The sequence below is a fragment of the Poromitra crassiceps genome (genome assembly GCF_964638095.1).
Source record: "Poromitra crassiceps genome assembly, chromosome: 9".
In the NCBI taxonomy this organism is placed as follows: Eukaryota; Metazoa; Chordata; class Actinopteri; order Beryciformes; family Melamphaidae; genus Poromitra; species Poromitra crassiceps.
The window spans coordinates 13,350,855-13,373,295 of NC_139630.1; the positions used below are offsets into that span (position 1 = coordinate 13,350,855).

The 22,441-nt window shown below is 44.8% G+C and overlaps 1 protein-coding gene across 1 annotated transcript; it reads left to right on the top strand.

Annotated features, from left to right (window-relative positions):
* Window positions 1-3,637: 3,637 nt before the first annotated feature.
* Window positions 3,638-18,991, top strand: heca (hdc homolog, cell cycle regulator). The gene is made up of 6 exons (XM_083643619.1): window positions 3,638-4,052; window positions 8,758-9,529; window positions 10,564-10,902; window positions 12,818-12,984; window positions 16,836-16,990; window positions 18,586-18,991. Exons 1-6 carry the CDS (start codon window positions 3,866-3,868, stop codon window positions 18,748-18,750), a joined length of 1,785 nt encoding a protein of 594 aa, XP_083499745.1. The 5' UTR covers window positions 3,638-3,865; the 3' UTR covers window positions 18,751-18,991.
* Window positions 18,992-22,441: the final 3,450 nt, after the last annotated feature.

Consider the following 22,441-nt stretch of genomic DNA (forward strand, 5'->3'; position numbering starts at 1 on the left):
TCAATGTACAGCTCAATCAATCAATTAGCGTTATATGTAGAAGAAAAGAAAGAAAACACACATTTGCCAGTATATAGGCTATATATTAAAAGCATTAAGATGTGACAATTCATGTCTACATAAAACATAGCTACATCTTATATAACCCACATGTGAGAGGATAAAGATATAGGCTATAATCTGAGACATACAAGTCCCCAGTCAGCTGAGTAAATAAGGGGGACACCAAAAATCTGGAGTTGGAGTGAATGGACAAGAGTCCACGAAAATACCCAATAGTTTGGGCCACGAGATATACTAGTTACGCAATACACAGGGCTCAATACATATATTTGAATTTATATATAATGATGAAAATATTCCTATATCTATATATGATGATGAAAACATGCCCCATATCATTCATTGTAAAGGAATAGTCAGGCAGCAACACCCTATGTTAATATAACGCCAACAACAAATGTATCAGATAGCGAGAAGATCCAACAACGGTGATAATCAGAGAAAACAGAATGCAGCAGTTTGTGGAGAAAACTGCCCAGGAGATGGCGCTAATCACTATCCCAAAGAGGGGGGGGGGGGGGGGGGTTCAGAGGGCAATCAAAACATACAAACCTGCATGTACCCATAGGCTATACAAATGAAAAGAAATGCGTATTTGGACCAACATAGAGATATGAAAAAATACAGGAGGAGATACAGCAATACAAAATAATATAGCTGTATAGAATACACCACCAACTTCACAAGAATGAATTTAATTCTAGACTCATTTAAACCATGGGGTTCCATTGAATTCAATGAGAAGATCCAATAGGACTCTCTCTGTAGCAGGAGTTTTTTGATGTCCCTTTTCAATTTCTACAAATTTAAGTGTGGCTGCTGAACCATGTTCATTATAATGTCTAGCCATAGCGTAATCCATATTGCCATTCCTGATGGCTGCTTTATGTTCGGCTATGCGCAACTTTAGATTGTGCTTGGTTTGACCGACATAGGCCATGCCGCAAGTCTATGCAAGTATATGTATATATATATATATATACGTATATATATATATATATATATACCGTATATATACTGTATATATATATATATATATATATACACACACACACACACACACACGCACACACACACACACACACACACACACACACACACACACACACACACACACACACATATATATATATATATATATATATATCTATATATACAGTATACACACCATTGATAGTATACACACACACACACACACACACACACATATATATATATATATATATACACACACATATATATATACAGTACATCCTATTGTAAAAGGGAGCATGTGGGCAATGTTTGTTTGTGTGTGTTTACATTTTTCTGCCGGCCATAGCTATGCCGTTCTACGTGCGATCGGGTTGAAACTTTCAGGGGGTGTAAAGAGCACCCGTGCGGGTGACCTGACGGAGCCAGACATTTTAATTAGGGCAGATGGGCAGATTAATTGTCCTAAGGCTGAGGCTATAGTTCAGTGATGATGTAATCATTGATGTCATCAGTGATGATGTCATCAGTTATGTCATCAGTCTGAGGCTATATAAGGGATGGGAGTATAAGTAGGTAGAATACGGAGATGGATTTTTTAATTAGGTGATTGTCCTAATTATCTAATGATGTGATGTCATCAGTGTTGATGTCATCAGCAGTGTTGGGCAAGTTACTTTCAAAATGTAATATACTACATATTACTAGTTACTTTAATTTGAAAGTAATACGTTACTTTACAATATTACTTTCTGTGTAGAGTAACTTGTTACTTATTACACTACTTTTGCATTACTTTTACCAAAACAACAGCAGCAGCAGAATGACATTGCCGCCCCGGAACCATCCCGAAAAATAATTTCAACCACCTTGAACTCAGTGTAAACAATCCAAAATTCTAAATGTTATTCTTTTCCTTTGTTATTATCATCTATAGTGGTTATTTGCATAAAAACCACACAGTTTGATTAGGAAATGATTGTATCTTTTTTAAATATGTGCTTTGATTTAATAAAATGTAACTCAATTTGTAACTTGAGTTACTTGACAAAGTAACTGGTATAATATTACTGAAATCCTATAAGTAATAAGTTATATTACTGAGTTACTGCTAAAAGTAATATATTACATGTTACTTTTGTAATGAGTTACCCCCAACACTGGTCATCAGTGATGTCATCCTTCCTGGCTGAGGCTATATAAGTTCAGTGATGATGCCATCAGTGATGACGCAGGGCCGGTGAGCCTAGGAATTGAGCGCCACCTAGTATATATAGTCATAGAATGAGTAATGGAAAAGCAATGTTAACAGTTGTATAGTAGTGAAGCAACACATTTCCAATGCTTGCCAATTTCTTGCCCAAAAACCAAATAACCAAGCAGTACTTCTTCAGTAGCAAGTACTTCTTTATTATACATTTCTGTTAGATCATTGCTCTAATTATAGCTTATTGCTCTATTGTGAAAATGTGACACAATGTTATCTTTGTCAGGCCACCATAAGCTTATCAGACCTCATAGGTCACTGTTTGATGGACGTCAATAAAAGTCATAAATGACTTCATGCGGCATGCTCCTATTATAGGTAGCCATTGATGTCCTCTGGTGATGGATAACAGACGGATGAGTTAGTCAGATTAAGACTTGCTCATAATGTACACTGTCCTGTGAAATAAAAACTAATGCAAAAATAATAAATGTGTGGCGGCCTGGGAGAATGCTTCACATGTCGCTGCTGCACATTGTTGGTAATGAGCCAAAGAAGGTTGACAATTAGTTTTGCAGGTATTTTAAGATTTTGAGTGATTTGGTTACTTTCATCTCCATAGTACAGGCATGTCCAAAGTCCGGCCGGGGGGCAAATTGCGGCCCGCGAACCGATTGTAAGTGGCCCTCGGCTGGTCTCTCAAAATATAGGCTACTGTATGTGAGTGTCCCTCCACACAGTATTAGTTGATCAAGCAAGTTCAATTTGCATTTTCTCCATTCACCTAACGATGACAGCACTATCATACCGTTTGTAGACAAGCACCAAGTAGAACCAATGCAGGTGGAACTAATTTTTTCAGATGATAAACAAAATCATGTATGTGATTTTTATTTTTATTTTATTTTTATAACCCATATGATGTGAGAAGCAGCTTGCTTGCTAGTATTTTCACATGATCTAATCTGGCCCCCATTCAAAAAAGGTTTGGACACCCCTGCCATAGTACATCATGGTGAATAATTATTTTCATAAAACAAAAGGGAAATTACTTTTAGACACATAACAGATTAAAATACTCATAACTTGATCTGAGAGAGCTATCTGTCATTACAAAATGTATAGGAAAGAGTTTCTAATTTATGGAAAATGTCAAAAAATGAAAAAGTCACATTTTCACCATGTGATGAAGGGTTTTTGCACGCCACCACACAAATACTGTAGTATTTTCAAGTCGGAAGCTCAGATCCGCCAGCTTTCCCGTGGGACCTGAATGCAGCACTGTAAGAAGTTGGGGGGGCGGAGTCTCCGTGACGTCACGGAGGAAAAGAAAACAGCAGAGCTTCAGGAATCAAAACAAGAGGCGGACACGCCTTCTTTCCTATAGGAAACAGACCTTATAGCTTAGCTGCTGTCACAGCTGCACTAAAGCTGGCCTCAATGGCCTGTCATCGATGAGCGTCAGCCAACACCTGCAACACGTCCAGCAGCGTGCAGACAAAACAGACACACAGCAGAGGCACCTACTGCAGACATGGAAGCCACGGAAATGTCAGCCGCTGACAGCAGTCGTCGATAGAGGTAGCCAGCCAATAACACTGACATCTGGAGCCTGCCTGTAAAATGCCCAACCAGAAGAGCAGCAAGGGGAAGAAGAGCAGACGCGCCAACAGCAGCGGAGATGAGCAGGAGAATGGAGCCAGCGCGGCGGCCGCAACAGGAGGCGCAGCCACGGCCACGGCGCAGGGGCTGCAGCCCGGGGCCACGGCGGCGGCGGCTGCTGCACCCCGACACACACAGCGCACAAGCGGTAAGGACAGGACGGTAAACACGGACACGGGCACAGACGAGGAAGTCACTGGTGGTGCAGCGGATTCGGTGCTGGGACCTGTGTGCATTGCGACGTTGCAAAGAAATGCCACTACTCCCCCGATGCCTTCAGTTCCTTTTCGGTGTAGAGGGATTTAGGCCAAACTTCATCGCAAAAACTGTCCATTTAATGTTGCCTCGCTTATCGGCAAACGTGCATGCCTGCGATCCAACCACACGAATTGAGGCCTTGTACGAATCGACTGGGTTTTTGTGGTAAAAAAGATGAACCGCCAAGCAGCACTTTTGTCACACGAAAACTCTCCATTTTCACGCTGTTTGTTACGGCCCACCGCGGTGCGTTTGGGATGTAAGCCGAATCGAAGAGTGGAGAGTCTTCCGTAAAAGGTCTCAAGTCGTGCCCCGCAAGGTATGAATGTATTTGATAAGCAGGAAAAGCTTAAATGGACAGATTTATGAATGGAGTTTGGTGTGGCGATCTTTTTGTACGAAAGAGAGCAAGGCGCATCGGGGCTAACAACACCAATAGACATAAAACATTCCTGTTGAGGAAGTGTGTGAGGCAATACTTTGAAAGTCATCGGCCTTATTGCTGGAGGCTTGTACAGCTACAGTACAGTACTGGGCAGGCCTGTCCTGTCTCTGGCACTTGGCACCGCCACAGTTGGTGCTTGTGGCCTTCAGGGGTAATACTGACACCTCGCCGCTTGTCTGCGCTCTCAAGTTCAACTTCAAACTCATGGAAAAACTATTCAACCTGCACATTTGTAGGGCAGATTTAGCTCAAAATGCATTTGCTTGAGGTAGATTGCCTGACTGGCGGGGAACTAACACACACTAACTACTAGCCTATATGATCCATTCATCTTTAGGTATGACAGTATTATAATGAATGAATATGTTTTCTTGGGTCCTTTCATTCAATTTGAATGGGGTTTTGGGGATGTAAGGTGCTCCCTGTGTGTAATGTATTGGCAATGTCACTAATGGATGCCATTTAACTATCATGTATGAAAGTAGAATCTAATGCTGCTAATCATTGAAGTCAGTGACGAAGTAAAGCAGAAAAAGAAACCTACTGAAAAGTGCAGCCTGTATACCTTCATATAGAGTGGTGGAAGATGATCCAAAATCCTACATAAATGTAATTTGATCTAATTTAGCAGCAGAACAAAATGTGCATTTTTAAGCCGCAGCATTCTCCACGTTGCTTGAATTATACTGAAAATGTGGAGTATTTTATTTTAAGACCACCCTGTCCTTACACACATACATTCACACTGCATTTGCTGTTGGCATGAAAGAGTTAAATGACAGCGTTGTGTTGAGGTACTTGCGGATATATGATGCCACACCCACAATGTATGGAAACTTGGGACTACGGTACACATTATGTGACCATGTTTGTGTGTGCTTCAGTAGTCGTGATGATGATGAATGGAATTTCAGGAAAAGATACATTTACTTCAATGAAATTCCATCTTTTTTATATGAGATTACTCATAGTGATATATAAATGATATATCAATACAAGATATCATTATCAACAACAAATGGAAATGCGTTGCGCGTTGAGATTGATCCTGCATAAGCGCTTGTTCACACCCTACGCCGAAGCAATGCTGAAGCTACGTTGGAAGCCACGCAGTTTCATTTCGGCGTCCTTGTTAACAGGCGAGACCGTTCACACCAGCCGCACGTATTTTGGGCGACTGAATGGGAGTAAGAAGCTGTACCGTTCACTACCATTGTAGCGCTAAGCTAAGTAGCAGTGAGGGCTGTACTGCTCTTTGTAGGGAACGCACCGTGACGATAAAGGCATCCACATCTCCATTTACTGTCAGCAATATGGCAAATAGGCGAATCTCCCAAAATGTTGGCGTATCCCGACCCTTTAATCCTGTGCCACCAAGTACTGGTACTGCATGGTATCCACCAAGATACCATCACCTCGGAATGAGATGTTTGGAGCGGGGGAGTCTGGTGCAGCGCACAGGTCCTAGACCTGGTGAGACGAGGGAGGAGCCCGGCCGGGTGGTAACCCACAGAGCCCGGTCCCTCTACGTACCAGAGCCCTCCCCCTCCCCCAGTCCCGGCAGAGTAGTTCCGGAGCAGCGGATTGAGTGGCCCTGACCGCGTGACCACCTTCGACCCTTCCTGGAGGGCTGACCGTGGGTAGCTACTGGGACGTAAGTTGGGGCTTGGCCAGCCCCGGCTGGGTCACCTGGGCGAGGGTGTATGATGTTACGAGACCCGAAACATCCTATGACCCCAGGGTACATCACTGAGGATACGTCCCAGTTATGCATCCATGCGATGTTTTTTCTTTATTTACTAATGATCACCACAATTTCAATGTCTCTCTAGTTTATCACATTGAGACAGGACAGGTGTGATTCATTCACACACCTGTCCTGTCTCAATAAGTCCTAAACCATGAGGACCACTTGGACAGTGCAAGAAAGGCTTTGGGGACTGCGGCTGTCCCAGAAGTCAGCAGTGCCTGTGCTACATGCACAGATAGAAAGCTTAAGGAGTCTCCCCTGTTCAGATAGAGAACACGAGTTGAGTTCTGTGCCCTCAAAAGTCCAGTTTCGTGATTTGATTTGTTTCAGCAAGTAGAAGCTGATAGGTGTTGCCAAAAATGGTCAGATTCTAAGTAACCTGAAGTCCTAAAAGGTAATACAATGCAAACTGTCAAGAGCTTTCCACAAATGCAGTGTGTAATAATGTAGTTTATACCATGGTCTGGGTGAATACTTGATTCTGATTAGCTGCAGGGTGTCCATTAATTTGTGATAATGTACAGTGATAATGTACACCTAGCTAAATGGTCTGTTCATCGTTCATATCAATGCGCCAGGATCATGCTTAATATGGCACTTTTATAAGTTTAGAAAAAAGTCGGTCAGAGTAACTATTTAGATTATGTGTGCTCAGTTTATCAAAATAACAGCTATTTAGAAATCTGTCGTTTTCGGAGATCTGCTGATGTTGTCAGCTGACAGAAGCTGTCAACTGTCAAACTGTCAGCTGTCAACTGTCAAACCAGCTCTGTTTACAACTTTGCAGAAAGCCAGCCAGGCGCTTTGCAAGAGCGCTCGCTGTCTCTATCACTGATACAAATCAAGTGGAAGAGGAAAAAAACGAGATCAACAAAAAGAAAACAACGAAATGGGCAGTTAACAGCAACACACTGAGAGACATCCTTGTACAAAACATACCTGGACTCCAACATAGAAAGCTTCAGATGGTTTTCAGTCTACTCCAAGCGTGGCATGTGCCATTTACATCTTATAAGACCTGCAGACGTTAACGTAATTCCCTGAAATGCGAGTTTAAACGAGCCAGTTACGTGGCGTTGCATTCTTAGACATTGCCGTTTTCTTTATTTTGTACGTTACATACAATTGGCCAAATTATTAGTTCGTTTATGGGCTAGAAATTGTGCCAGGTGCAGGCAGGGTGCAGGCACTAAGCGGCCATTTTATCCAATGATAGGCTAATCTTGAGCAGCCGAGGGGACTACTTTGTCTCGCCGGTTCTCAACTCATATTCAAGGTTATGAAAACTAGATTTGGATTTCAAAATGCATGAAAATATAAATGAATGGTCTTGTTTTGTTTCTTTGGCAAGTGACCATGGACTTCGCGGAAGCAACTGTCCTCAGCTTTCGCCTCGGACGGTTCACGCCTCCACGTCATCCATTAATTTCTGATAATGGACACCTCGTCGTGCATTAACCCTTACTTAGCAATTTGTGATCATCCATGTCTTTACATCTTCAAAAAGATCCACCCAGGTCTCAGGTACCTTGTCTCGAATTTGGCTTGAAGTAACCTCTGCTAATATTGTACATACATTTTAAAGACAGACTGGTCCCAGCTGTTAGACATAGGTAACAATTTGGCATAGCCCAAGCCTAACAAACCTTTTTCATAGGGATGCACGATATATCGGCAATCATATCGGTATCGGCCGATGTTAGTCATTTTTTAACATATCGGTCATATCGGTATCGGTCAGATGTTGCAATGTTAATATCGGTTATCATTATCAGCCAAATTCTTCACATTGATATGAAATAATGCCGTAAATCTATGATTTATGGGCTTTTCCAAAGGCTTTGCAAATAAAGAAATGCATAACTTTTTCAAATTCAGTGTTAACATGTGTTTTTCAGTATGTACAAAATGTGATGATCACAAAAATGTGGTTTTATACAGATCATATCGACATCGGTAAATATCGGTTATCGGCCATAACAGCAATGTTAATATCGGTTATCGGCATCGGCCAAAATTTTCATATCGGTGCGTCCCTACTTTTTCAGTCTTCACTGCAAACCGATTTCTGCAGTCCAGATTTAGGTCCAGGTCACTTCTTTTTATTGTCTCTTTGTAAATGTGACATTGCTGCGTCTTCTTAAAGTCACATTTTCATCATCTCCATGTATTTAGGAGTCAACATCTAGACCAGGGGTGTCAGACTCATATTAGGTAGAGGGCCGTATCTTTGACATCCCTGATCTAGACATCGAGGGGGTTTGAGCTAGGTCTTTTTGTGGGTCTTTCACGCTCTCTCAAGTTTCCAACGTTGGATTTCCCTGTATTATCTGCACACCTTCACTGAGTCAGAAGGTTCTGACCCCACATTGTCCCTTCTCTCATTGTCTTCTCATGCAGAAGCCCCGTGCGCGACGCCCCTCATGTGCAGCCTGGGCCGGCCCATCGACCTGGAGAAGGACGACTACCAGCGGGTGCAGTGCAACAGCGAGATCTGCCCCTACGGCAACTGGATGCACCTGCAGTGCTTCTACGAGTGGGAGAGCTCCATCCTGGTCCAGTTCAACTGCATCGGCCGCGCGCGCTCCTGGAACGAGAAGCAGTGCCGGCAGAACATGTGGACCAAGAAGGGCTACGACCTGGCCTTCCGCTTCTGCTCGTGCCGCTGCGGCCAGGGCCACCTGAAGAAGGACACCGACTGGTACCAGGTGAAGCGCGCGCACGACGACCGCAAGAAGAAGCCGTCGGAGCGGAGCGCGGGCAGGACTGGGGCCGGCGCGGCGGGCTTGGGGCCCGGGGACGGGCTCGGGCTCGGGCTAGGGCTCGGGCTCGGGCTCGGGGACGAGCCCAAGAGGTGCAAGCCGATTGGAGGAGCGGCGGGAGGGGGAGGGGGCAAAGTGGCCCACAGGGCGTCCAGTCAGGAGTTACCTCGCAGGCAGTCGGAGGAGCGGCAGAACTCTTCGGAGAGAGGAGCGGGCCTGGCGTCGGGGGGAGCGTTCGCTCTGGGACCCCCGCTGAAGTCTCCGTGCGATTCCCCGGGACAGTCCCCGCCCACCGGCTTCTCCTTCTTCTCCCCCACTGCTGCTGCCTTCGGGCCGGGGGCCGCGGCCATGCGGGGACCCCGTCACCTGGGGGAGTTCCTCAAGACGGCCGTCCACATGGAGACTCACAGGTAGGGCTCGAAAAATAGTGATATTATATCGATATCCTGATATTAAACTAGACATTAGATTAGATTAGATTTTGGATATCGTAATATCGTGATTTGACATAAGTGTTGTCTTAAAGGCTGCATTACAGTAAAGTGATGTAATTTCCTGAATTTACCAGACTGTTCTAGCTGTTCTATTATTTGCCTTTACCCACTTACATTATATCCACATTACTGATGGTTATTTATAACAAAGACATAGTGTCAATATTTTGTGAAAGCATCAGTAGTCAGCGAAGGAAACCCTGTATTTATACCGCATTCATGACAACTCGGACCGCCGTAAGTTTCAACACGGAGCCTCCGCCTCGGACATAATAGCGGTGTATATATATATATGGGTTGCTATAGCAACTTGTGTAGCATTGTAGCTACCTACTAACTAACAATGCTAACCGAATGCTGAATTTCACATTATTGCTCTAATCAGAGTGAAACATAGATGACACAAACACATATTAACGTTTACATGACATAATTGAGACATCAAATTTTGTGTTAAAACGTTAACAAACGTCTTTATAATAAGTCTGTGATGACCATTAACGATACAAGTCGTCATTTTGATGTGGCTGTGACGTCAACTCGGACAAAGCGGAGCTCTGGATGATACCCGAATTTCCGATCTGTAATTCCGGCCTGGAAGAACGGACTGGACGACCGTTTTTACAGGTCGGAAACCCATTTTTTCCGGTGATCCGAGTTGTCTTGAACGGGGTATAACATTTTATTTTGATCACAGATCACTTGTTGACATCTCACATGTGGTTTTGACTTACACCTGAACATTTAGCCCACTTTGTAGAAAATACTAAGATATGTAATCACCATTCAGCCTAAAAATACTGAGCTATGATTTTTGGTCCATATCGCTCAGCCCCTAGTTGTACTGTTCAGTAACTTGCAGGAATCATGATACGATCGTGGATCGGGATTCTCCCTGAAAACAATCGTGATAATATTTTTGCCATATCGCCCCTTACCCCTACGCACAGGAAGCACCTGCTGGCCGGGGGAGCCCTGGGTCGGAGCTGCTCCATGGGAGCATCGGGCGGCGTGGACCCCAGCTCCGTGCTGCCCCTCCCGCTGTCCTTCGCCCTGCCGATGCCCCACCGCCTGGGGCCCGGAGGTGCGGCCGACGGCACCCACTCCCACCCCGTGCAGTTCCTCCTCGGCGCTGGCGGGGGCGACGGCACCCACTCGCACCCCGTGCAGTTCCTCAGGAGGCTGGACCTCTCGGAGCTCCTCGCCCACATCCCCCGCCATAAACTCAACACGTACCACGTCCGCATGGAGGACGACGCCCAGGCCGGCCAGGGGGAGGAGCTGCGCAGGTAGGGCTTCTGGGATATGTGGTCCCTTGTGCGTGGTTGGTGCTGATATAATGTTGAAATAGCAGTTTTATATTGTTGCTAGAAATATTTCTAGCTTGCGTGTTGCTCAACTGCGCATGCGCTTAGTTGAGCAATTGTGCGCCACGCGCGCGGAACCTTCCACCTTCTTATATTAGTGAGATAGTAACGTAGTCTAACATCATGTTGATGTGCTGTTATAACAACAGATCGTCATGTTCATTGTAAAATACTCACTATTATGCGCTCACAGGTGTGACCTCATAAATATTCGTGATGTAAAAGCATGCCTAGAACTGTGTAATGAGTGTAAGTTAATTTAATGATTAATACATATAACATAATGTATTATAAACACACATAACTGCATAACAGTTCATTTAAATATGAACGCAATAACTAAAAATCACTACACATACCGCTTTCGATGTGTCACTTAGCAACAACAACTTTCTATAATTAATTCAGCTGTTATTGATTGAAAATCAGAGATGATCAACATCCCTGTAAAGCACAGCCACTTGTGCTTCATTCATTGCTACATTTGATCTCGATTGCTCCTACTTCCAGGAACCAGCTCTGGACCAGAATGTGTTGTTGTCAATAGACCCTTCTCACGGGGGCCATTTTGTGTCGAAGAGGCAGGATAAACACAGGTGCAAGCAAAACACTAATGAGGGTTTCCAACTTCCAATCATGGAAGAAGGAAACCCTCATTAGTGTTGTGCTTGCACCTGTGTTTATCCTGCCTCTTCGACACAAAATGGCCCCCGTGAGAAGGGTCTATTACAGGTGAAACAGTTAGTAGGACCATCATCTTTTTGTATATGTCCTCTTGGATTTCAGTGCATCTAAAATGTGTCGTGAAGTTAACTCTGTCATGATAAAAGATTAGGTTATTATAATGTTGATGATGCCAGGTAGCATGAGGTGGTGAACTTTGACACTGTTTATCACTAATACTGCAGTGTTTCCCCTACCATTCTACGGCCCGCCAGGCCAACCGCTCCCCCGCCAGGCCAGAAAAAAGAGCAAAAAATATATTTTTATATACAGTATATACAGTATATATATAGATTTTTTTTAGATTTTTTTTTCTGCTCTCCCCAAAATGTCAATAAACCTTTATGGCATATTATTACAATACAACAATACTGGTGTGGACAGTAATAGAATATGCCAAATCATTCAAAACAATAAGCATTTTGCTTTTAGAAGCAGCGTGCAGCGCTGTTCCAAAACGTGTCAACGTGTGTCGTTGCCTGGGAAACGCACATCCCATAATACAACTGCATGCATCGCATCCCATAATAGTATGATGATACTTGGGACGGCATTGCGAACATAGATGCGAACAGGTTAGCTAAAAGTTTAGCGTCGCCAGCGAGGGCCCCCACCGTTGCGGTCGGGGGGTACGTTTCGAAATTCCTCCAGGCCTGAAAATGTTTCTAGGGGAAACACTGCTAATAGTCAACACTTTTACTGTTTATGGTATAAAAAACATACTAAATATTGTTGCTGTTAAACTTCGCTCAGTGACCTTGATTTTTCTCACGTGAAATTGGTCCTCTCATGGTCCTCAACACGAGGGTCGCAGGTTCGACCCCCACGTGTTGCCTCCGGCTCGGTCGGGCGTCCATACAGGCACAATTGTGCCGTGTCTGCGGGTGGGAAGCTGGAATAAGAGTATGTGTCCTGGTCGGTCAGGGCGCCTAGGGGGAGGGGAACTGGGGGGAATAGCGTGATCCTCCCCGCTGTCAGGTGAAACGAAGTGGCTGGTGACTGCACATGTATCGGAGGTGGGGGTAAAAAAAAAATACCAGAAACTCTAGAGGACTTTGTGATGGCGTGTACATTATTTTGCCGGTACTCTGCAGCTGTCCGTGTCCTCCTGTAGGTTTATCCTGTCAGCCCTCAGCGCGAGCCAGCGCAACGTGGTCAACTGCGCCCTGTGTCACCGGGCGCTGCCGGTTTTCGAGCAGTTCCCCCTGGTGGACGGAACGCTGTTCCTCAGCCCTTCGCGCCACGACGAGATAGAGTACGACGTCCCCTGCCACCTTCAAGGTCAGTACGACGTCCCCTGACACCTTCAAGGTCATGTGGTTCATGTGGGCCGTGGCATCCCATTGTTTTATGGGAAATACTGATCGCAAAGCATTTAAGGGCAGTGTTCAATCTGTAAAGCAGCAAAAAACACACACGTACTGTACTACTCGGTGTCCAAAATTTACTATTTTTTTCACCGGCCAAATGGCTAGTGAATGTTCAAATTTTACCAGCCACTCAATAGATGACCATTTGGGTTTTTTTGGCCTGTGAGTGAAGCAAATCTAGCAGCCACTTGCATATTTGACCAGCATTTGGCTGGTGGCTGTGGTGCTAATTTTGTGCCCTGCATGTACCGTGGTCAAGTTCTGCATCTCCAACACACTTACAACCAGGTTCTGCATCTCCAACACACCTACAGTACAACCAGGTTCTGCATCTCCAACACACCTACAGTACAACCAGGTTTTGCATCTCCAACACACCAACAACCAGGTTCTGCATCTCCAACGCACCTACAGTACAACCAGGTTCTGCATCTCCAACACACCTACAACCAGGTTCTGCATCTCCTCCAACACACCTACAGTACAACCAGGTTCTGCATCTCCAACACACCTACAGTACAACCAGGTTCTGCATCTCCAACACACCTACAACCAGGTTCTGCATCTCCAACACACCTACAACCAGGTTCTGCATCTCCAACACACCTACAACCAGGTTCGGCATCTCCAACACACCTACAGTACAACCAGGTTCTGCATCTCCAACACACCTACAGTACAACCAGGTTCTGCATCTCCAACACACCTACAACCAGGTTCTGCATCTCCAACACACCTACAGTACAACCAGGTTCTGCATCTCCAACACACCTACAACCAGGTTCTGCATCTCCAACACACCTACAACCAGGTTCTGCATCTCCAACACACCTACAACCAGGTTCTGCATCTCCAACACACCTACAGTACAACCAGGTTGGCTGCTGGTGGAGATAAAGAGCTATGTTCCATATTTAATCCTGGCAGATTCATCATCAATATTTGACTCAGTTGTGTAGCATAAACATTCTCTAGCTTCAGAGGTGCCCAAATCCTTTCCTAATGAAGGGACAAAATCTATCTGGTTGGATGGCCGTAGGCCAAAAATAAATGTTGATATTATGTGAAATTACATTAAATTATATAATTTTATAGACAATTTACATTCTGAATCTAGAATAGGTCTTCTAGTTTCTATGGTAAAAGTATCATCAAGATAGCTTTAGAAATGAGCCCGCCACAGCCTCTGAAATACAGTAATATTTGCCACGTCCCCCCCCCCCCCAAAACCCATGGAGGGCCCAAAACAAACTGAGCGTGGGCCTAGTTTGGCCCGCGGGCCCCACATTGGTCAGCCAGCGGTTCGCTTTCCTTTCTGTGAAGACAAAAGGGCCCCTGGTTCATCCGTCAATAGGTCCAGTGAGTCCATCCTGTGTGTTTGGTCCAGTCCATCCTGTGTGTTTGGTCCAGTCCATCCTGTGTGTTTGGTCCAGTCCATCCTGTGTGTTTGGTCCAGTCCATCCTGTGTGTTTGGTCCAGTCCATCCTGTGTGTTTGGTCCAGTCCATCCTGTGTGTTTGGTCCAGTCCATCCTGTGTGTTTGGTCCAGTCCATCCTGTGTGTTTGGTCCAGTCCATCCTGTGTGTTTGGTCCAGTCCATCCTGTGTGTTTGGTCCAGTCCATCCTGTGTGTTTGGTCCAGTCCATCCTGTGTGTTTGGTCCAGTCCATCCTGTGTGTTTGGACATCAAAGCTTTTCCACATGAATGTGAATGAGGACAGCGAGCGGCTGAGCGATGTGTCTTTGATATGTGCGCCCAGTGATGTGCATCACCATGAAAGGATTATTCATTAGGCCCAATTCTATTTTTCATGTTCAATAGTTTCCTACCGTTTTTCATTCCTTTTCAATATAGATGTAGATTGAGGTGAATCTGTCTCTTCTACATTCTGCAAATGCATCATAGAGATACTTCAAGCTGGGGAAACGGGGCCAGAGCGGATATAGGGAAACTCAGGGAAAATAATAAGGAGCGATGATAGGGCGATATCCCGGATGTCCCGCCTAAAAGCAGGTGATTAGAGAAATACGAGTGGATGTCTGTTAGAAACCCTAACGTGGTGCAGACATGTGGCTGTGGCTCAGGAGGTAGAGCAGGTCGTCCACTAATCAGAAGGTCGGTGGTTCGATCGCCCGCTCCTCCAGTTCGCATGTTGAAGTGTCCTTGGGCAAGACACTGAACCCCAAATTGCTCCCGATGGCTGTGCCAGCACCCTGCGTGGCAGCTGGCCGCCCTCGGTGTGTGAATGGGTGAATGTAGGCACATTGTAAAGCGCTTTGGATAAAAGAGCTGTATAAATGCAGTCCATTTACCATTCCATTTACAAATGGGCTAATTATTGAGAGAGTGACTTGATTAACTAACTCAGTGATTCCCAAACTGTGGTCCGGGGACCACTGGTGGTCCACAAGGCTCCATCTGGTGGTACTCAACAGCCTTGCTGACTGCCATCAGGCTATCAGCAAATAAGATGTTTACGTGTATCTGTTTATGTGTTGGTTATTTGTGGTCTGACTTGCAACAGTAGCCTACTACTATTTAGCCTTTCTGATGCTATTGCATGGTTAAATTATGGGGGGGGGGGGGGGGGGGGGGGGGGTTGGTAGCCATAGTGGTGCTACTTTGGACATTTGGTTTGGTACACTACATACTACATAGTGCTACTTTGGACATTTGGTTTGGTACACTACATACTACATAGTGCTACTTTGGACATTTGGTTTGGTACACTACATACTACATAGTGCTACTTTGGACATTTGGTTTGGTACACTACATACTACATAGTGCTACTTTGGACATTTGGTTTGGTACACTACATACTACATAGTGCTACTTTGGACATTTGGTTTGGTACACTACATACTACATAGTGCTACTTTGGACATTTGGTTTGGTACACTACATACTACATAGTGCTACTTTGGACATTTGGTTTGGTATACTACATAGTGCTACTTTGGACATTTGGTATGGTACACTACATACTACATAGTGCTACTTTGGACATTTGGTTTGGTACACTACATACTACATAGTGCTACTTTGGACATTTGGTTTGGTACACTACATACTACATAGTGCTACTTTGGACATTTGGTTTGGTACACTACATACTACATAGTGCTACTTTGGACATTTGGTTTGGTACACTACATAGTGCTACTTTGGACATTTGGTTTGGTACACTACATAGTGCTACTTTGGACATTTGGTTTGGTACACTACATACTACATAGTGCTACTTTGGACATTTGGTTTGGTACACTACATACTACATAGTGCTACTTTGGACATTTGGTTTGGTACACTACATACTACATAGTGCTACTTTGGACATTTGGTTTGGTACACTACATACTACATAGTGCTACTTTGGACATTTGGTTTGGTACACTACATACTACATAGTGCTACTTTGGACATTTGGTTTGGTACACTACATACTACATAGTGCTACTTTGGACATTTGGTTTGGTACACTACATAGTGCTACTTTGGACATTTGGTTTGGTACACTACATACTACATAGTGCTACTTTGGACATTTGGTTTGGTACACTACATACTACATAGTGCTACTTTGGACATTTGGTTTGGTACACTACATACTACATAGTGCTACTTTGAACATTTGGTTTGGTACACTACATACTACATAGTGCTACTTTGGACATTTGGTTTGGTACACTACATACTACATAGTGCTACTTTTGTCTGGAAAGTTTGGAAACCTCTGAACTAACTGATTCCTTTCCAACAGGCAGGCTGATGCACCTGTACGCCATCTGTGTGGACTGTCTAGAGGGCGTGCACAAGATCGTCTGCATCAAGTGCAAGTCTCGCTGGGACGGCAGCTGGCACCAACTGGGCACCATGTACACTTACGACATCCTGGCTGCTTCCCCGTGTTGCCAGGTAGATGCCAGGGCCGACGAATTCCTGTGTTGGGCTCATAAAAAAAAGAAATATATATATTACTTTACATATGAATCCCAGAGAGCAGTAATTGGTCACATAACTTTTTGATTCCACTCCCCAACATTGGTGATGATTGTGTCCTTCGAAAATCAGAACAAGTCAATAATCAAGGGACAACAAAAAAACAGCGCTGGCGTTCGCTTACAACACTACTGAGGGGCTTGCATGCTGTCGACTAGGCATGATGTAGGGCTGCGGGAATCAGTGTTTAACCTAATGCGAGGCAGACTTTTAATTACATTTTTCAATGTCGACTACACCAGAGATATATTTCAGAAAGCAATTCTCCACTCCGTGAAAACGCCTTCAGTGCATTATTCTGACGATAGGGATAGAAACTAGCCTGGTTAAAACCATCCGGATCCGTGATACCCGGCTAGGTAACAGCTTAGAAAACGTGGGTTGGCGATGTTTCAAGATTCAAAATTCAAGATTTTTATTGTCACTCCGTAGTATCACGTGTGAAATTCTTGTGCTGTGGACAAAATAACAGGGCATATAGGTGCAGGAAAACAAGAGAAACAACAAGCGATAACAGTAAAGCAATAAAAACAAGCCAGAAACAGTGACATTCACTGCACATACTGTAGGTGCAAATAGCATAGACAAATTTAAACATAATTAAACATGAAGTCTGCCAAACAGCAATATCAGGCTATCTTGGCACAATTGTTGAGTGTCTATGGGATCAAACAACATAATAGGCATCCAGGAATTAAGCGAGGGGCGCCTTTCTCCAAGCTTTGTCTGAGGGGAGGCCCACAGTCTCAGACTTTCAAAACCCCTGATCTAAAATATCACGGTATATGGTACTTCAAGGTTTTAATTAAACGTAATACGGACACGGTATGGCCCATTGAATAAAGAAACAAGTATTTTTGCTTTGTAGAAAAAATATTGCTTTACTGAACTGAAACTGAAACTATTGTATTCTTTGTTGTCCGGATTATTATTGATGTTGTTTTAGTAGTTTCTGAGGTAGAGACCCAGAATAAGCCCACCTAGGCTTTCCTGGCTCTACCGGCACCTTCTTTTGTTGTTTTCCTTTTGTCTGTTTCAGTTTTAAATATGTGCAAAAAAAAGTATATGTATGTATATATATATATATATATATATATATATATATATATATATATATATATATATATATATATATATATATATATACATACATACATATACTTTTTTTTTTATATATATATATATATATATATATATATATATATATATATATATATATAACATAATTATAATGTTTACACAAGGGTCCAAGGCTCCATTATGAACTTATTTGTAGTGGCATCAAATTGAATATCATTACATCCCTCGTATATTAGTTTAGATAGAAATTGTGTCTAGTGCCACTTTAATGGATATGCAATGCAGTTAAATAAAGCCTCTCTCTCTCCCCCGCCCCCTCTCTCTCTCCCCCTCTCCCCCTCTCTCCCCCCCCGCCCCCTCTCTCTCCCCCGCCCCCTCTCTCTCTGCCCCTCTCCCCCTCTCTCTCCCTCTCTCCCTCCCCCTGCCCTCAGGCGCGTCTGAACTGTAAGCACTGCGGTAAGCCCGTAGTGGACGTGCGCGTGGGCATGCAGTACTTCTCCGAGTACAGCAACGTGCAGCAGTGTCCACACTGCGGCAACCTGGACTACCACTTTGTCAAACCCTTCTCCTCATACAAAGTACTGGAGGCTTATTGACACATGTTGTGCACGCGTGCTAGGTCAGCTGCTTCTGTTCTCATCAGGCTTTTTCTAACCTCATTCTAGGAGAGAGTTTATTTTTTCGGGCCTTAACAGTGGTTTTATGTTAGTTTTATTTTTTTAAGTTCGATCTCCCTTGGTTTCTTTTATATGTATAGAAAGACTCTAGTTAAAAAAAAAAAAAAAATCCAAGAGAGTTTCTCTGTTGTCAGAGGAAGGTGTTGTTAGACCCGAAAAGGGTGCGGAACTCGCACTTAAGCACATAACACATTTATCTGTGACAAGTGAATGTACCTGTACGCCAAATTTGCTTTTATTTTATTTTTTACCAAAAAACATGAAAATAAATCTCGATTAAAGGAGAGAAAGATGCGTGCTGGTTCTCCATGAGTTCAAGCGATAAGCTTCATCGTATCTGAAACCGCTCGCCACCGGTGTCTTTGTCTTGTCTGTCCTTTTGTCTCGTCCATAAACTCTTTCGCTAACATTTTATTTGCAAAATAAGTCATCACAGAGTAATGGGCCACAGAAAGTTGGCTTTTGAACATGGCTGGCAATGGTGAGAAGAACCATGTCGAAGTATGTCAGCCATGCTTGTGAAAAAGGCCTGTTCTCTGTTCCAAAAGGAAATGATGTCATTTCACAAGTACCGGTAGTAGGTTTGGTTGAGGATGCAGTGATTTCCAGTGGATGACAGCACAATCTGAGGGTCCTTTTCATCACAAGTGTTATTCTCACATATTCTCACAGGCTGAACAAGATCTACCATTATCTTCTTTAAAGGAATAGTTCACCCAAAATGACAATTCTGTCATCATCTCCTCATGCCAGGTGAAACACAGGTGAAGTTAGCTCCTCCCCCTCATGCCAGGTGAGAAACAGGTGAAGTTAGCTCCTCCCCCTCATGCCAGGTGAAACACAGGTGAAGTTAGCTCCTCCGCCTCATGCCAGGTGAAACACAGGTGAAGTTAGCTCCTCCCCCTCATGCCAGGTGAGAAACAGGTGAAGTTAGCTCCTCCCCCTCATGCCAGGTGAAACACAGGTGAAGTTAGCTCCTCCGCCTCATGCCAGGTGAAACACAGGTGAAGTTAGCTCCTCCCCCTCATGCCAGGTGAAACACAGGTGAAGTTAGCTCCTCCGCCTCATGCCAGGTGAAACACAGGTGAAGTTAGCTCCTCCCCCTCATGACAGGTGAAACACAGGTGAAGTTAGCTCCTCCGCCTCATGACAGGTGAAACACAGGTGAAGTTAGCTCCTCCCCCTCATGACAGGTGAAACACAGGTGAAGTTAGCTCCTCCCCCTCATGACAGGTGAAACACAGGTGAAGTTAGCTCCTCCCCCTCATGCCAGGTGAAACACATGTGAAGTTAGCTCCTCCGCCTCATGACAGGTGAAACACATGTGAAGTTAGCTCCTCCGCCTCATGACAGGTGAAACACATGTGAAGTTAGCTCCTCCGCCTCATGACAGGTGAAACACATGTGAAGTTAGCTCCTCCGCCTCATGACAGGTGAAACACATGTGAAGTTAGCTCCTCCGCCTCATGCCAGGTGAAACACATGTGAAGTTAGCTCCTCCCCCTCATGCCAGGTGAAACACATGTGAAGTTAGCTCCTCCGCCTCATGACAGGTGAAACACATGTGAAGTTAGCTCCTCCGCCTCATGACAGGTGAAACACATGTGAAGTTAGCTCCTCCGCCTCATGCCAGGTGAAACACATGTGAAGTTAGCTCCTCCGCCTCATGACAGGTGAAACACATGTGAAGTTAGCTCCTCCGCCTCATGACAGGTGAAACACATGTGAAGTTAGCTCCTCCGCCTCATGACAGGTGAAACACATGTGAAGTTAGCTCCTCCGCCTCATGCCAGGTGAAACACATGTGAAGTTAGCTCCTCCGCCTCATGCCAGGTGAAACACAGGTGAAGTTAGCTCCTCCCCCTCATGCCAGGTGAAACACAGGTGAAGTTAGCTCCTCCCCCTCATGCCAGGTGAAACACATGTGAAGTTAGCTCCTCCGCCTCATGCCAGGTGAAACACAGGTGAAGTTAGCTCCTCCCCCTCATGCCAGGTGAAAAACAGGTGAAGTTAGCTCCTCCCCCTCATGCCAGGTGAAACACAGGTGAAGTTAGCTCCTCTCCCTCATGCCAGGTGAAACACATGTGAAGTTAGCTCCTCCGCCTCATGCCAGGTGAAACACAGGTGAAGTTAGCTCCTCCCCCTCATGCCAGGTGAAAAACAGGTGAAGTTAGCTCCTCCACCTCATGCCAGGTGAAACACAGGTGAAGGTAGCTCCTCCCCCTCATGCCAGGTGAAACACATGTGAAGTTAGCTCCTCCGCCTCATGACAGGTGAAACACATGTGAAGTTAGCTCCTCCCCCTCATGCCAGGTGAAACACAGGTGAAGTTAGCTCCTCCCCCTCATGCCAGGTGAAACACAGGTGAAGTTAGCTCCTCCCCCTCATGCCAGGTGAAACACATGTGAAGTTAGCTCCTCCGCCTCATGACAGGTGAAACACATGTGAAGTTAGCTCCTCCCCCTCATGCCAGGTGAAACACATGTGAAGTTAGCTCCTCCGCCTCATGCCAGGTGAAACACAGGTGAATTTAGCTCCTCCCCCTCATGCCAGGTGAAACACAGGTGAAGTTAGCTCCTCCCCCTCATGCCAGGTGAAACACATGTGAAGTTAGCTCCTCCGCCTCATGCCAGGTGAAACACAGGTGAAGTTAGCTCCTCCCCCTCATGCCAGGTGAAGAACAGGTGAAGTTAGCTCCTCCCCCTCATGCCAGGTGAAACACAGGTGAAGTTAGCTCCTCCCCCTCATGCCAGGTGAAACACATGTGAAGTTAGCTCCTCCGCCTCATGCCAGGTGAAACACAGGTGAAGTTAGCTCCTCCCCCCATGCCAGGTGAAAAACAGGTGAAGTTAGCTCCTCCACCTCATGCCAGGTGAAACACAGGTGAAGTTAGCTCCTCCCCCTCATGCCAGGTGAAACACAAGTGAAGTTAGTTCCTCGGCCTCATGCCAGGTGAAAAACAGGTGAAGTTAGCTCCTCCCCCTCATGCCAGGTGAAAAACAGGTGAAGTTAGCTCCTCCCCCTCATGCCAGGTGAAACACAGGTGAAGCTTGTACACAGGGAGGTTGCCGGCACAACTCCATAGCAACCTTCTCCAAAACAACTGAAGTCAGTGGAGACCAGAGGCCTACACCACGAAGCAAGATCAGTGGCTTAGCGAGGTAACTTCAGGTTTAACCCTAGGTTTGACGTACCACAACGCTAGTTAACTTCTTACCGAGATAGATCACCATAGCAACTTATGCTCTACGGCTAACCTGCTTTGCCTTTATAGCAGGTTACGTTCAGAGGATAAGATCAAAACCCATGAAAGACCCACCTGCTTACCAATGAGCTCTCTGGAAACAGCAAGTCGCCATTCATATGGTCACCATATGAAAAATACATTGCATTCAAATTTAAAAGAAAAAAGAAAAAAAACATATGGCTCCTGTTGAATTAATCGAGGACTGAAGTCTTGCAGGCTACATTTAGGCCTACCACTTTGGAATATGTTTTATATAGGCTATTCATTTTTGTGCTCTCAAGTAGGCTAGATACGTTTGACCCCGCCAATCGATTGCAGCTGAACGGTGAGTGGAGAAATAGCACTAAACCGGCGTAAAAAGGT

Excerpts from the sequence above, each read along its gene's own strand:
- heca (XM_083643619.1), top strand. The coding sequence starts at position 3,866 with ATGCCCAACCAGAAGAGCAGCAAGGGGAAGAAGAGCAGACGCGCCAAC. Across the intron at positions 4,053-8,757 it reads ACACACACAGCGCACAAGCG|AAGCCCCGTGCGCGACGCCC; the intron begins GTAAGGACAGGA and ends CTTCTCATGCAG. Across the intron at positions 9,530-10,563 it reads GTCCACATGGAGACTCACAG|GAAGCACCTGCTGGCCGGGG; the intron begins GTAGGGCTCGAA and ends CCCTACGCACAG.